At 43.1% G+C, this 13686-nt stretch overlaps 1 protein-coding gene across 1 annotated transcript in view; it reads right to left on the bottom strand.

Moving 5' to 3' along the window:
• Window positions 1–207: 207 nt before the first annotated feature.
• Window positions 208–13686, bottom strand: part of LOC142373887 (vesicle-fusing ATPase-like) — a 37269-nt gene continuing 23790 nt past the window's right edge. Inside the window, exons 17-22 of the mRNA XM_075457350.1 lie at window positions 13547–13626; window positions 8443–8577; window positions 8137–8250; window positions 2487–2542; window positions 2310–2368; window positions 208–651 (exon numbers count right to left, since the gene is read on the bottom strand). Of these exons, the coding sequence (XP_075313465.1) occupies window positions 2338–2368; window positions 2487–2542; window positions 8137–8250; window positions 8443–8577; window positions 13547–13626 (416 nt within the window). The 3' untranslated portion in view covers window positions 208–651; window positions 2310–2337. The remainder of the gene's footprint in view (window positions 652–2309; window positions 2369–2486; window positions 2543–8136; window positions 8251–8442; window positions 8578–13546; window positions 13627–13686) is intronic.

The raw sequence follows: 13686 nt of genomic DNA, 5'->3' as shown, positions 1-13686 counted from the left end.
ACCGTGTTCAGAGATACAGACTGAGGCGGCTTTATGTAGCTCCCTGACGGCAGCAGAAGTTCCTATAAGATCGAGTATTTATAGGAAGTCCTATCAGCTCAAAGGCCCAAACCCGAAGGATTCCCTGCCAAAGCTCCCATGTCAGACACCTTAAACGATGAGGCTGATTGGTGCGTAAGCTAATCATTAATTTGTGACACTACAGAGTTTCTTGTTAGATATACAATCAATTTATTCACAAAACAAAAAAGCAGGTGCACAACTTAGACGCAAAGCCAAGTCGTGGAATGATCAGATTACACAAACCAATAAAACCCGAATAAACAAGCGGTTCTCTAATTAGTGTGTGTGCATGCAGACGGGGGCACGGAGGCTAAGCTTCTGCCTCTGCTCCTTCCCATTTACCCCATGTATAATCCATATAAAGTCCCAATGGACTGCTGGGGACATCATAGAGATTACAGCGCGAGTCATCAGGAAACACAGCGTCTCTTATGTTACATGTTGTGCTGAGGAGGAGGCGGTTGCCTGACTGGCGTCTGCGCCGCAGAGCTGCAGGGACGGGAGGACGAAAGGATGCAGACAGAGATGGGAACCGTCTCTCGCTCGCTTCCTCCTGCCAGCCTCTTTCAGGCTTCCGTTCCTCGGCAACTGAGTGAAGAGAGAGACAAATGAAAGTGAGAAGAGACGGAGGAGACGCTCCGCCGCAGGGGAGCACCTGTCTGGCCGACCTATTTTTAGGCCCGCCGTGCGCCGACTATATCAGGAGTCTCCGAGGCAGCGCTGCTGCAGCAATGAACAGTTGTGTTTGTGTTGTTTCTCAGGCTGGGTTCAGTTAAACCCCTCAACTTTCAGAGCTTTGAACACACAAAAGTGCTTCAACTAACGAACACTGCAGCTTTACACAAAAACAGCTCCAAAGTTGGACATAAATCATCCAATTTTCTGAACTTTGTTTAATCGGTATTTCAAAATAAATTGAAAAAAAAAAACCTCCTGCATTTACAGCCAGGGAAATCATGTGATTAATTAGATCAAAAACTTTAATCGTTGCCCAGCCCAAAGTAAAATATGATTATGTTAAGTTAAGAAGTGACCGTGGAGATGCCTCCCTGCTTTCTTTCTATGATAAACAGAAGTGTTTAAAAGTCTTCATCTTCCCCCTCAGTTCTTCATATTTTGCTTCTCAGCAGCCAGATGTTCTCACCATCTTTTAAAGTGGACTTCAGTAAAGGTTCTCCAGGCTTTCTGAGGGTCTTTCAAAGGTTTTCTCTGGAAATCGGCTGCCTTTTCCAATTCTTTTCAGACTGACCATGTTCAGAGGAATGTATTTTCTGTTCGTTAACTCTGACCTATGAATCATTCACGCTTAAAAAAAAAAACCAAACTGAGGAGGTTTAGGACTGAAGAAGCCTTTCGGATCAGAGATCAAACGTCTCCAAGAACCAAGAAGAGAATTTGTTCCCAGGATTTTTGGGATTAACATGATCTGGATGACGAATCTGTCCCTGACATGCTGTAAATGAGGAATGTCTGTTCAGTAAATATGAAGCTAAAATAGCTCGGCGCATGCTAACGCCTCTGGACACATACCTCTGCCTTTGCTCTCACCTCCACAATAGTTGCCACTTGTCTGTTTATTGGTACATTTCACCAAAAAACTACCAAGCTGAACTTGTTGAAACTTGGGAAAAAGTGTGCAGGAAGACCATAAACTGAAGGTGTGGACTGCGATCGTACCGATCTTGGCAGATGATGCTCTCGTGTGTTCCTAAGATTAGGCTGCAACTCGTCCCCGGATGGTTCTCCTCTTCTGAACCACGATGAGGCAATAATCTTTTAAATTGTTTTAGTTTACTGAAGGCTGACACGTCTCTCCGGCCTCTAAAGCTCAGCAATTTACAACTAAGATCTTGTTCATCAAATAAAAGGTGTAAAAAGGCTAAATAACCCTAGTTTTACTTTATTGTTTTGTGACTGGATGTGGGCTTTGTAGTTTCTTCTACTTCTTTGTAGAGGCTTAACACCCCCCTGGCCTATTAGCACGTCTGTCCGTTAACGGTTCGGACCAGTTCTGAATCAGTAAAATTCAGAATTTGCCCGTTGTCGGGGGAAAGCTCGACGCCGTCCTCATTTGGAAAGCATTGCATGTCCGACAGGAACCGCAGTTTGGACGGTGAGCATCCGTAAAAGTGTCAAATATTCTTCTCCGATTACACTCGGATGAATCCGTACAGCTCACGTCTCCCCTTCAACGGGAAACGAAGAGCCGAACATTTAAAGCTTAAATTCGGGATTTACAGTCTCACCTTCGAAAGATGCTCCTTCCCACCGAGTCTATATCGCCACGAACAAATTAGCATCCAGTCTGCAGTGAAAAAAGACACAATGTGCATTGTTAATCACACCCGATGCAAACATCAACATGTACACATGCGTCCGTTTGCAGCTGCTTCTGCAGATGAGTCACAGAGCGTGATACTTACCCTCCTTCATCCTTCAGTAGACTCAGGAACTTTTTAACTCTGTAGTCAGGATCCATCTAAAAGGAGAGAGACTGAATATCAGACACGTAGACGGCAAAAATAACCCGACTTTTACTTTTTGCCGATGGTGGCAAGTACAAACAGGACAGCAGAGAACGGGAGGGAAGAGGAAGTAAAATGGATGCAATAACTTACAATACGTGTGGAACTGCCTGTGGCAACTAGAGGGAAGACACGAGAGCGGTGAGGAGCGATGGAATGAGAGGAAAAAGACGAAGGGAACGCTGTGAATGTGAACAGGAGTGAGAATGTGAGGCTGCATGTCCCAGCAAACACCGGTTCATACCTCTTCAGGCTCAGAATGGTGGGGCGGGAGGGGGTCAAAACATGGCTGCTTCTGTGCATACCACAGCAATTACACAGCATCCAGCCTCAACTAACAGGCTGTTCACATCATCAACAGAACAGCCACAGAGTCCGGACAATAAGGACCAGCCAACGGTCCAGTTTTGGTCAGTTTCTGTTATTCTCAGAAACTGACTGAATGTTATTATTCTGTTATAACTCGTTATTATCGCGTTAACTTGTTAATTATTTAACGCCGATAACTATTTTATCGCGCATTAACGCAGGTTTTATTATTTATTTTATTATTGTAAAAGTCTGTTGCTCACAGGCTTTTATTTTGTTAAAGTCTGTTGCTCACAGGCTTTTATTTTGTTAAAGTCTGTTGCTCATAGGCTTTTATTTTGTAAAAGTCTGTTCCTGTCTGCTGTGGAACCGGAAAGAAAGTAATCGGCGGATCCACCAAACCTGGAGAAGGGTACGGAACTTTTACCCGGCCGTTTTCATGTTAAAGTTCTTCCAGACGGCGGAGTCGACAGAACCAAAGTCATCTGTAAACACTGCCAAGTTGAATTGTCTTCTCAGCGTAGTAGTTCCAGTCTAAAATATCACTTAAAGGCAAAACACACAACTGATAGCAGCAAGTTATTCAAGGAAACAGACAGTGGAGCGAGGCTTCTACATAAAAACTACAGAAAGATGCTGATGTTAAAAGTGTGTTTGCACAACAAATGTTATGGCACTTTCATTCATATGGCAGCAAAATTTAAAATAAAACTAAATGCTAAAGGCTATACACTACTTTTGGATTCAGTTTTGGATTTTACGTACAAATGCGATTAATCGTGATTAATCAGGGAAATCATGTGATTAATTAGATTAAAAATTTTAATCGTTGCCCAGCCCTAGTTTTTTTAAATCATTAATTTGAGTTAAATACGGTATTTTCATCTCACGCGCCAAGTTTCCCAGTATGGGTAAAACCATTTGAGTAAACAATTCGTGTCAATTTCGCTCTCTAAATGGCAGGAAAAAATGCACAGCTAAATGAAAATATGTAGATGAACACAGGACGTTTTTAACAGAGTGGGAGAGTTTATATATTTTTTTGTGTTGAACGTAATGGCAAGCCATTCTGCCTTATATGTCAGGCGTCATTAGCGTATTTCAAAGCTTCATAATCTTCAGCTCACTCCAGGCTAACATCGATCATGAATTTCCAAAAGCGACTGAATTTCGCACAATCAAAAGTTGGTCACTCTGAAAAGTCTAAGCAGAAAAGCAGGTACAGGTTTTCCAAAAATGTACAAAGCACTCAGAGACCGGGACGCTTGCATCGTATCAACTGGCTGGGAATGTTGAAGGTGAGTTTGTTAAAAAATGCCTCAGTGACGTTGTTGAAACTAAAACGAATGGTATCAGACATCCAATGGCCCGCCACACTGTTGAACACAGAATATCGGACATTAACACGGCTTTTGAATCACAGTTGCACTATGCCCACGTGCATGATGCGACTCTTAGTCTCCGACTGGTTGGCCACCCCTCCTCTACTTCCTTTAAAGCCACTGGATGACATGTTTCATTCGATCCACCTCCTTTAATTAAAAACCACCTTTAAAACAGCTAAATTTGGTCACAAACTCACTTCACATCAATCAAATCAGCAAAACTCGTGGATTTACTGGTTCAACTTGGATAAAAATCGATGAACTAACTTGTTCAGGTGCACAACCATCAAACAAATACCTGCTGAATCTAAACACTGAGAACCAAGACTCACATTTTATCGCCCTAAGATACCCGGGCTAAGATACCTTCTTGGTTGTGGTAACGATGATGGCAACCAAAATGCTAACTGAAATGGAAATACGCACACATTTTATCTGGTCTTTAATGGGTAATTCAAGTAAACTGCCATGTTTAAAGCTAAAAGAAGTGGTAAAAGACAGCTTTTTAATGTAAAATATAACCCCTATTTATGTGTCAGAATGTAAAATTTAGTAAAAACTAAAAGATGAAACCGATTTCCATCACTAATCTTCCCCAAAACGCACGGAAAGATAGATGCTTAATCTCCATTTCTTCTCACAGAATCAGTCAAGCATCCCGACAGGATCAAAGCTGCTGGTGTACGTTCTTTGCAAGTAAATAATTGTGGTCGAGGGTAAACAGAAATAATTACTACATTTAAAAGCGTGATTCACAGCGATTCGTGCAAATATCTAAGTTTGAGCCAAGCCACTAAACCCCTATCGGCAAAGAGAAGGAGCCAAGTATTCCTACTGTACTTCTGTACCTAAACACAACTGGTGTGTTGTGATGAAGCCAGAAACCGTCAGTGCCTCGGTGGTCTTGGATTGGGTCAAACATCTCTGAAACTTAGCGTTGGCTCCAAGGATGACGGATCCTTCTTCATTTTGCTCCAAAGTGAAGGTTTCAGCCACAAAGTGTGTAAGACTGTTCCTGTGAGTCGCATCCTCCTGATTCAGAACACGTGGATGTAAGTTGGAAAGCTATGCAGAACATGGTTTCATAACAATGAGCCCGTTTGGATGCCAACAGCTTGGAGGAAGGCTTGTGAACGAGAGATGTGCTGGATCCCTCTGCTCGACTAAATCAGCAGCGAAGCCACACAGTTTTTCATTCCAGCGAGCGGATGACAGTTTTCTGCGCCTGACTGAGAATGTCGGCCAGATGTTGAGGAAGAGGAGGGACAGGCTGCTGCAGCTCAGACCACACCAACAGTTTGAAAATTGTGTTTGGAATATAAATTGTGAGGTGATGAGTGAATTATTAAAAAAGACAAGGCTTTCATGCTCTTCAGAGTCGAAATAAATAAATCCTGCATGCTGAGTGGCTATGATGCAGCTCTATGCATTTGCCTAATTTAAGAGGAATGTGTTTTTTGTTTGTTAACCCACTAAACACCGAGCTGTGAGGCGTTCAGGTGCAGAAGAAGCACCTAATTTTGGGAATGAACCAGTGTTGTGTCGACACATAACAGACCATTTTAAATGGGATCTTTAGGCACTTTGTTACCAGCCTGCCTGTCACAAAGATACATCATTTGTTCACATTTATTGAGCTTCATCGATGAAAAATGATGAAAAGATAACACAGTTTGACAAACCCAAACCCAACAAGGTGATTCCCAAAGAGCTGTTAGCTGAAAACTTGGCATATCTCAGCATAGTGTGCAGCGTGTCCTTAAAATATTTGAGGAAACTGGATGAGTGGAGGACAAAAGAAGAAGTGTCAGGCCTAAAGAACTTCTTTTTATAGCCATCTTTGAAATGAAACAAAAACCTGAATTATCAGCTGTGAGCGTTTTAATTTGTTTCACTTTTGTTTTAAAGGTGAGAATGACACCAAAATGCAAAATAAATGCAGATTCTTAGATTTTTCACTTCTCTTGAGTGTTACTAAAACTCTTGAAAGGATGAGCATCATCAAAGTGAGTTTTTTACTTCACCTACAGGAGTCTTTAGGTCTTTAACCACCTCATTTCTGTAGTTTTAGACGTGGTCTTCAGCAATAGTTCTCCAGGTTTTCTGCAGGGTTTCTTTGGACATCGGCTGCTTTTTCACTCATTTTCACTCCAGGTCTTGTACATGACCATTTTCAAAGGAATGTGTTTCTTTGTTTGTTAAGCCACTTAACTCTGACCTATGAATCATTTAGACATAAAAAAGGCTCCTAACTCAAGGGATGAACCAGTGTTGTGTCGACACATAACAGACAACTTAGCAAAGAAGCCAATTTAAACTGGATCTTTAGGCACTTTGTTCCCAGCAGCCTGTCACAGAGACACATCATTTGTTCCCATTTCTTTAGTTGCATCTAGAAGAAGCCGTTCTTAAGGAAGGGAAACAGGGAGAAAAGGCTGAGCTGTGCCAAAGGACACAAGAAGTGGGCTGAAAATCAGTGGCAGCAGGTCTGATGGAGGGATGAATCCTCCCCAGAGCCCGGAGCTCAACATTACTGAAGCAGTGTGGGATCATGTTGGCAGAGAACGGAACAAAAGGCAGCCCACATCCAAAGAAGAGCTTTGGGATGTCCTTCAAGAAGCCTGGAGAACTATTCCTGAAGACTCCTTAAAGAAAGGACAGAAAGCTCGTCTGAGAGGGTTCAGGCTGAGTTAGAGGAGAAAGGAGCTCATAAATATTCACTTTAAAGCTGCCTAAGATTGTTTTTACCTTATACGTAAGCACACGTTTCAATTAATATCTACACTCATTTTCTGTTCTTGCAGCAAATATACAAAGAAATGAGTGGTGGCTTAAGACTCTCGTCACCGTTGGCACAGCAATCGTGTGAAAACATGCTTATGTCGTTGCTCTGATGTTATTAACGCTAAAATTCTTTGCAGGTTCGGTCGCAAAAAGCTCATTTAGCCAAATTCTAAATGCAGAATTGGGTCGTTGACTGGTTTATGGTGCATTGTGGGTTACAGTTCATCTTCACACTCAGAAGATTAGCCGTGCCTCCGTCTCCATCACCCACCTGGATCATCCAGCTTCGGCTCAAACACTCGGCTGTCCTGCACGACCTCATTTTCTAACAAAGTCGCATCTCACAGGTCGACTGCCGTCTTAAGGTTTGTCTGAATCCCTGTTTTGAGATGGTTGCTGCAACCCTGCAGTTCCAAGGTCATAAAAGTTCCACGGTCAGTCCTATACAAACAACTTGGCTATCTTGTGTCACTAATCTTTGCTAAATTGGGTTACTTCATCAGTCTCCCTTGGGGAAAGTTTGCCTTGGACCAAGGCATACCTTCTGGGCAGTTTTAATCCCATACCAGCTTGTGTAAAGTCATTTATGATGCTATGTTAAGCAGTGTTGAGCTTATTGTGAACCTAAAACGGTTCATCTTCTCCACCTAAATGGCACAGACAGGAATTAAGAATTTGGCTCTTGGTTATGCTGACACTGAGCAGTGGGTTCTTCTGTGTCAAGACTGTTGATTTCCTCCGAATTTGATGTCTGATAATTACGACTAGACAGATGATGGTGGCGTAACCTCACATTGAAGCTCTCCTCATATCTTGGAATGGGTGAACAGAGACACCAGGAAGAGGCTGGAATGCAGGCAGTTGGTCATAAACAATACTACAAGATCACTAATCGATTAATTCAACCATTTTACTGGATTCCAGTCATCTCAAGTGTTTTTTTTGGATCCATTTTCCCAGTTTCTAGTCCATTCAAGTTTCTCCTCAACATTTCATTTCAAACTACAAATACAGTCCTCAAGGGGACTCATCACCAGGCCAAAACTGTCGAAAACTGTCGCTTTCCTTACCTGTGAGGCCATTTCAATCAGCATGAGCAGCTTTTTAATGCCGATCCACAAGCTTTGGCCCTCGACAGCTTTAGCTATGATGGCCCGTTCTTTCTCATGGAAAGAGCCCAGCAGCTGAGGGAAGCAGAGGGACAAAGGAGACATACCACTGATGGAATAAAAGCAGGTAATCTAATCAATTAATGTATACACACACAGTATAAATACGGTCTAAACAAATAAAACAAAAACTTAAAAACACCTTTAACATGTAGAAGTCGTTTATCTATGACCTGGAGGACGGACGGTGCATGAATTTAGTTTTACCTCCAAGGCCTCGACCAGCTGCTCTCCCCTGGAGATGTTAAGAATGTGGATGGTGGTGCTGAAAGCGTCCAACATCTCCATCTCTTGGAGGACGTCTTTGCGACTCGTGGTGCCGATGATCAGCAGCTTACGACCCTGAAAGGGAAGCAGCCTTCATTCAATTCATTGGCGATTTGACCGTATTTTGGGATTCTCTGTTTGTTTAAGAAATCTTCACACAGATTTTAGTTGTTTTTCTAATAAATCAAAACAAAATTAATCTTTTAATCTACTAATCTTTTAAGAACTAAATGTGGTCGGTGGCATAGTGGGTTGTGCAGGCGCCCAACGTACAGAGGCTACAGCCCTCGCTGCAGTCGGCCCCGGTTCAAGACCCGCGTCGGACGGCCTTTGCTGCATGTCATTCCCACTCTTTTTGCCCCCTGTTTCCTTCCTGTCTCTCTCTCCAACTGTCCTATCCAATAAAAGGCATAACATTTTTTTTTTTTTTTTTGAAAAACCCCAAAAAACGTAAAAATGTCCCTTAGTATCTGGTTATGTCACCTTTGGCGCCTTAAGTCATCTGGGGAATGATCCGATAAGCTCAGGGAAGTTTCTCTCATTCTATTGGAAACATTTCCAATCATTCAGGTCCGATGGGGAGCATAAGTGCACGGCTATTGTCATAGTTTTCCTGAAACCATTTGTGTTTTCCTCTGTGATATTTTTTAACGTCGTCACACCGTTGAAATTTAGGCCTTCACCCCAACCTGAGTCTCTGGAAAAGGTCTTCACTCAGAAGTTTGCTCAGTATTTTTCAGCGTCTAGCTTTCCCTCCTTCCTAATTAGTCCCTGTAGAAGAGAAACATCCCCACAGAATGATGCAGCCATCACCACGTTTTACTATGACTAACTTACAAAGACAACCGGACAGAACAATGTGTCCTAACCCTGCAGTATCAGTGAGCGACTCTCTGTGAGGATAACACAGCTCGAGAAGAGGATTGAAACGCTGCAACAAATTCGTACGAAGGAGGAATTTATTGACTCCATTATGGCTCCTGTGCAGGCTGTGGAGCCTTCATATTCCAAAAGACTAACTCAGATCTTTCTACGCGGGATCACAGCTGATGTGGAGCCTCACACTGCAGACCTGGCTGACACACTTCCCTGGATGTGTCCAAATGACACTGGAATATCTGGTGAAGCTCCCAAACCGGACCGTCCGACTGACACCTCCTACTGGAACACTCAGTGGGGTCACATGGCACTGAAAGGATCGGATAATTGGCTAAATTACAATAAGAATGAGTCATTAAATGCATGTAGACACCTTAATCTGACAAGAAATTGGATCGGATCACTCGCGATTGGATTAAGACCCCGAGATAACTCGGTTATTTAGACTAATTAGACTTTCTGTTCTGCGCATGCTCAAGATTTTTTCCCGGGGTCGTGAACCGGAAGTCGGAAGAGACGATATTCCTGTTGTTGTCGCCGTCAGAAAGAAACAAACAGCGCGATGGAGAATGCTCCGTTGTGGATCGCGTTTGTGCAACAAGCAGCTCATCACAGACCAAATGTAGAGGGACGTAGCTTCATCTTGCTCTTCGTTCGCCATTTTCTCGAATGCCTGAGTTTGATTCGATTCATTCACTGCCATATATCCAAGGATAATTACCCTTGCTCAACTCATTCTTATTGTAATTTAGCCAATTATCCGATCCTTTCAGTGCCATGTAACCCCACAGTGTTGGTGCCAACCCATAGTCATCAACCCCAGCCAGGACCTGGTCTCGCGTTGTCCGTCGCAGAGGTAAACCCAGAAACATAAACCACATAAGAATAAACTCACTCCCCCACCTGAAGGCCCATTGCACAATAGATACGATCCGTTGAATCCAAACAGAGTGTGTGATGATGAATGTAATGCAAAGATGAATGAAAACAAGAGAAATGGCCCCAAACCTCAGCCAAGGGCTGACCAGATTATCAGGAGAAGCCCAAATCCCCCAACCAAGGTGAGGACTACAGAAGCAATCAACACCAAAATGATAGATTTCTGGAATGTGTGGCCACAGAGTTTAAGCTTTGTTTCTTTGTCTCAATAATTCAGGTGTTTCAGGGACAAATTTCCCTCTGACACAAAGTCCCGGTGGTGGAGCCCTTTCTTAGGTTCTACCATCTCTACAAAGAAACTCAGGATCTCATTCTTAGTGACTGTTAGCCTTTTCATTACCCGTCTGACCTTAAAGCTCGAGGAGTGTGTGAACACTAAACCCATGTGGCTCTGACTCTTTGTTTTATCCACATCCCGGGCCTGAAACTGCCCCGACCAGGGGCTGAGATACCACACTTCATGGTGTTACCCCACAATCATTTTCATTACAGTTTCTTTACATTTTTATGGTCTTTTCATGCCTCTTCAACATGACAGCAAATGCATGCGTATGGCTGTACATGTGCAGGGCTCACACTGAAATTTATCACGTTACACCCAACACCTGTAGGGGGAGCCAAAGAGCAAAAAGAACAATCTGTCAAATCAAAGGTGTTCCTCTAACTCCTGATTAATCAGTCTGACAGCCAGAGCGAGCAGATCTGTTGGTGGTTCCAAACTTCGGTGCCTTGGGCACTTCAACAGCTAAAGAAATATTCTTGGAATTTACCCCACATCTGCGTTTAAGCCGGGTTGAGGCAAATCTGAAGTGATCTTTTGATAACTACGTAGGATCAGCAGCTCAGCAGAAGAGGGTAGCAGAATGGGCCATGTTACTAGTAAGAGTAGTTATTTTAACCAGAAACAGTGTCCACAAAAAGGAATTTTGTTAATCTCTGAGACTATCTGGGACGTTATATTACATCTGGGAAGACGCTGGTCAGGCACATGAGTTTTTATTAGTTGTAGCAACAGCAGTTATAGCTCTTTAACATATTGTTTCTTTTTTTTCAATCTTCTTTAGATTTGATTTCTGTTCTTTTATGATATAAAACAGCTGAGGAGCAGCTCCAAAGCTCAAGTAATCCCTGCAATGAGGAATTCCAGATGAGTTGAAGAGGAGACGTCTAGGATACAGAGCAGGAGGAGAACGGATATAAATGAGGAGGAAGTTTAAAACATTTCTTCTCTTGATCATCAGGGGGGAAATGTGAGATGTGGACAAAGTGCGAATATCAGGAAGGCAGTGTTAATTGTTCAGGAACAGCCGCTTTCAGACTATACGGGCAGACAGAGACTGCAGACAAAGTGGCAACAGTAAAGGAGGAGGATTACAGAGCTTGTTCTGTGTTACCTGCCGACACTGTGACATCATCAGCTACTGTAAATTGTTGCCAAGCTACAAAACCATTGCCCCAATCCATTAATGGTGATCTCTGAAGATTTCTACCACACCTTTTCTACCACACGTGTTTAATTTCATTTCATATCAGCTGTACCCATCCAGAACAATAATTCATACAACAGCTACACAATTTCGAATTGAATTGTTTGCCGGTTTATACTGGAAATAGATGGTTGTTTCAATCTTTAACAGATTAGAAGAGATTTGTAAAGTTGATCCCAAAATGGGAAAATTTAAAGAAAATCTTTTGTATTCCCTCTGACGTGCAACAAGTCCTCTTTGAAACAAGCAAAGAGCTCCTCAAGTGAGTACATAAACACTTTTTACAGCAACAGAAACCAGGCTTCAGACAATTACCCTCCTCGTGCACCGGTTGCTTTTCTTAATTAGTTCCAGTGAATTACATCAGGCAGAGCTGAACTCCAGGCAACTCATTCATCTGTTTTATTTTATTTTTTAAAAGTCCATCGACAGAAGCAAGATGAACCAGCGTTCATCTGGTAGCGCCACAACAATAGGGTCTGAATAATAATGTAAATGGGAGATATACTTTAGAGAGATGATGAAAAAAAGAACAATTAATTGGATCAATTTTAAGTCGGTCTGAAAACCCTCCATCAGAACTGCACTGAAATCTTAAAAATTATATGAAAACTATCAGTTTTAAAGTTAGTCATGTGCAGTGAATGCAGGATAAGTCATAGCACTGTGATGAAGACTATGATGGAGGGGCTTAACATCCACCATCAGCCTATCTGACACTGATCCATGGTCCATTTCCTGTCACCTCTGCGCTGGTTATTTATGAATAAAGGCAAAAATAAAAGCATCTAAAAGCAGCCTGCAAGGCTTTCTGCATCACTCAGCGTTACAGTCCAATTAAGTGGTTTTTAGATTGTAAAAACAGAGATTTCGTGCCTCAGTGCGACTCGTTTTCTCTCATATTTCTGTGATTTACGTCCCCCGATGAAGGCCGATATTGTACAGGGGCTTTAAATCCGAACAAAAGAATAAGGGACAAAAAAAATAAATAGAGAGAAAATAATAGAGGATAACAAAACAGAAAACAACTGAAGACAACTGCAGAGAGGACAAACATGAGCAGAGAAGAAAGAAGAGAAGAGAAAGAATTGCAGCTCCACTAAGCCGGCGAGTTGGAGAAAAACCAGGAGAAGACGACGAAGGACGAGAGGCAGAGGAGTGGTGAGTAGACAGGGGGATTATGGCTGCTGGGTGCCCCCCCATGGCGTGGGGGGTTGTGATGCTGCATGCAGATGAGGTGCCACACAGGCGGCAGTGCTGCCAGGTCCTGGCTCTCTCACAGAGCCCATTCTCCTCCGTGTCCCCCTGGCCTCCCCCGGCCCCAGGCACCCCACTGGGCCCAGCGCTTTACAACCCCAGAGGGGCACTACAGCCAGGCATTCAACACCCGGCCCCGCGCCACTTCTCATGCACATGCAGCCATATAGTGGGCTATACCCTCATTCACAAACCCATCAACAACAGACACACACAAACTACAACCAAAGAAACTATGAGAAACGGGTCTTTACCGCCACCATTCACTCGGAGCACAACAGGCCTGGACCAAAACACTCGCTAATAACCATACACTCACACACAGCCGCTCACACATGCCAGTTGCAGCCGAGGACCTCAAGCAATTGCTCGCAGGACTTTGTGTTGGCATTCGTAAGATCTGCTGCCCTCTTTCTGCCACCTGAGGACTAACAGCACCACAACTAGCTGGAAAATAAACATCCCCATAGAGATGTTGGTACCTTTGGAGGCGGTTTCTTCAGCAGCACCAGCAGAGCCTGCAGCACCAGGTTGGAGAAGCGAGGTCCGATGGGAACAAAGTCTGATGAGACAGAGCGTTTTCCTCCCATAAGTTAAAGTGTATAAATCATTCAACTTTGTT

This window comes from Odontesthes bonariensis, chromosome 23 (genome assembly GCF_027942865.1).
Source record: "Odontesthes bonariensis isolate fOdoBon6 chromosome 23, fOdoBon6.hap1, whole genome shotgun sequence".
Taxonomy (NCBI): domain Eukaryota; kingdom Metazoa; phylum Chordata; class Actinopteri; order Atheriniformes; family Atherinopsidae; genus Odontesthes; species Odontesthes bonariensis.
Note: the sequence above shows the minus strand (reverse complement) of the source record. Positions and strands in the feature narration are given on the sequence as shown.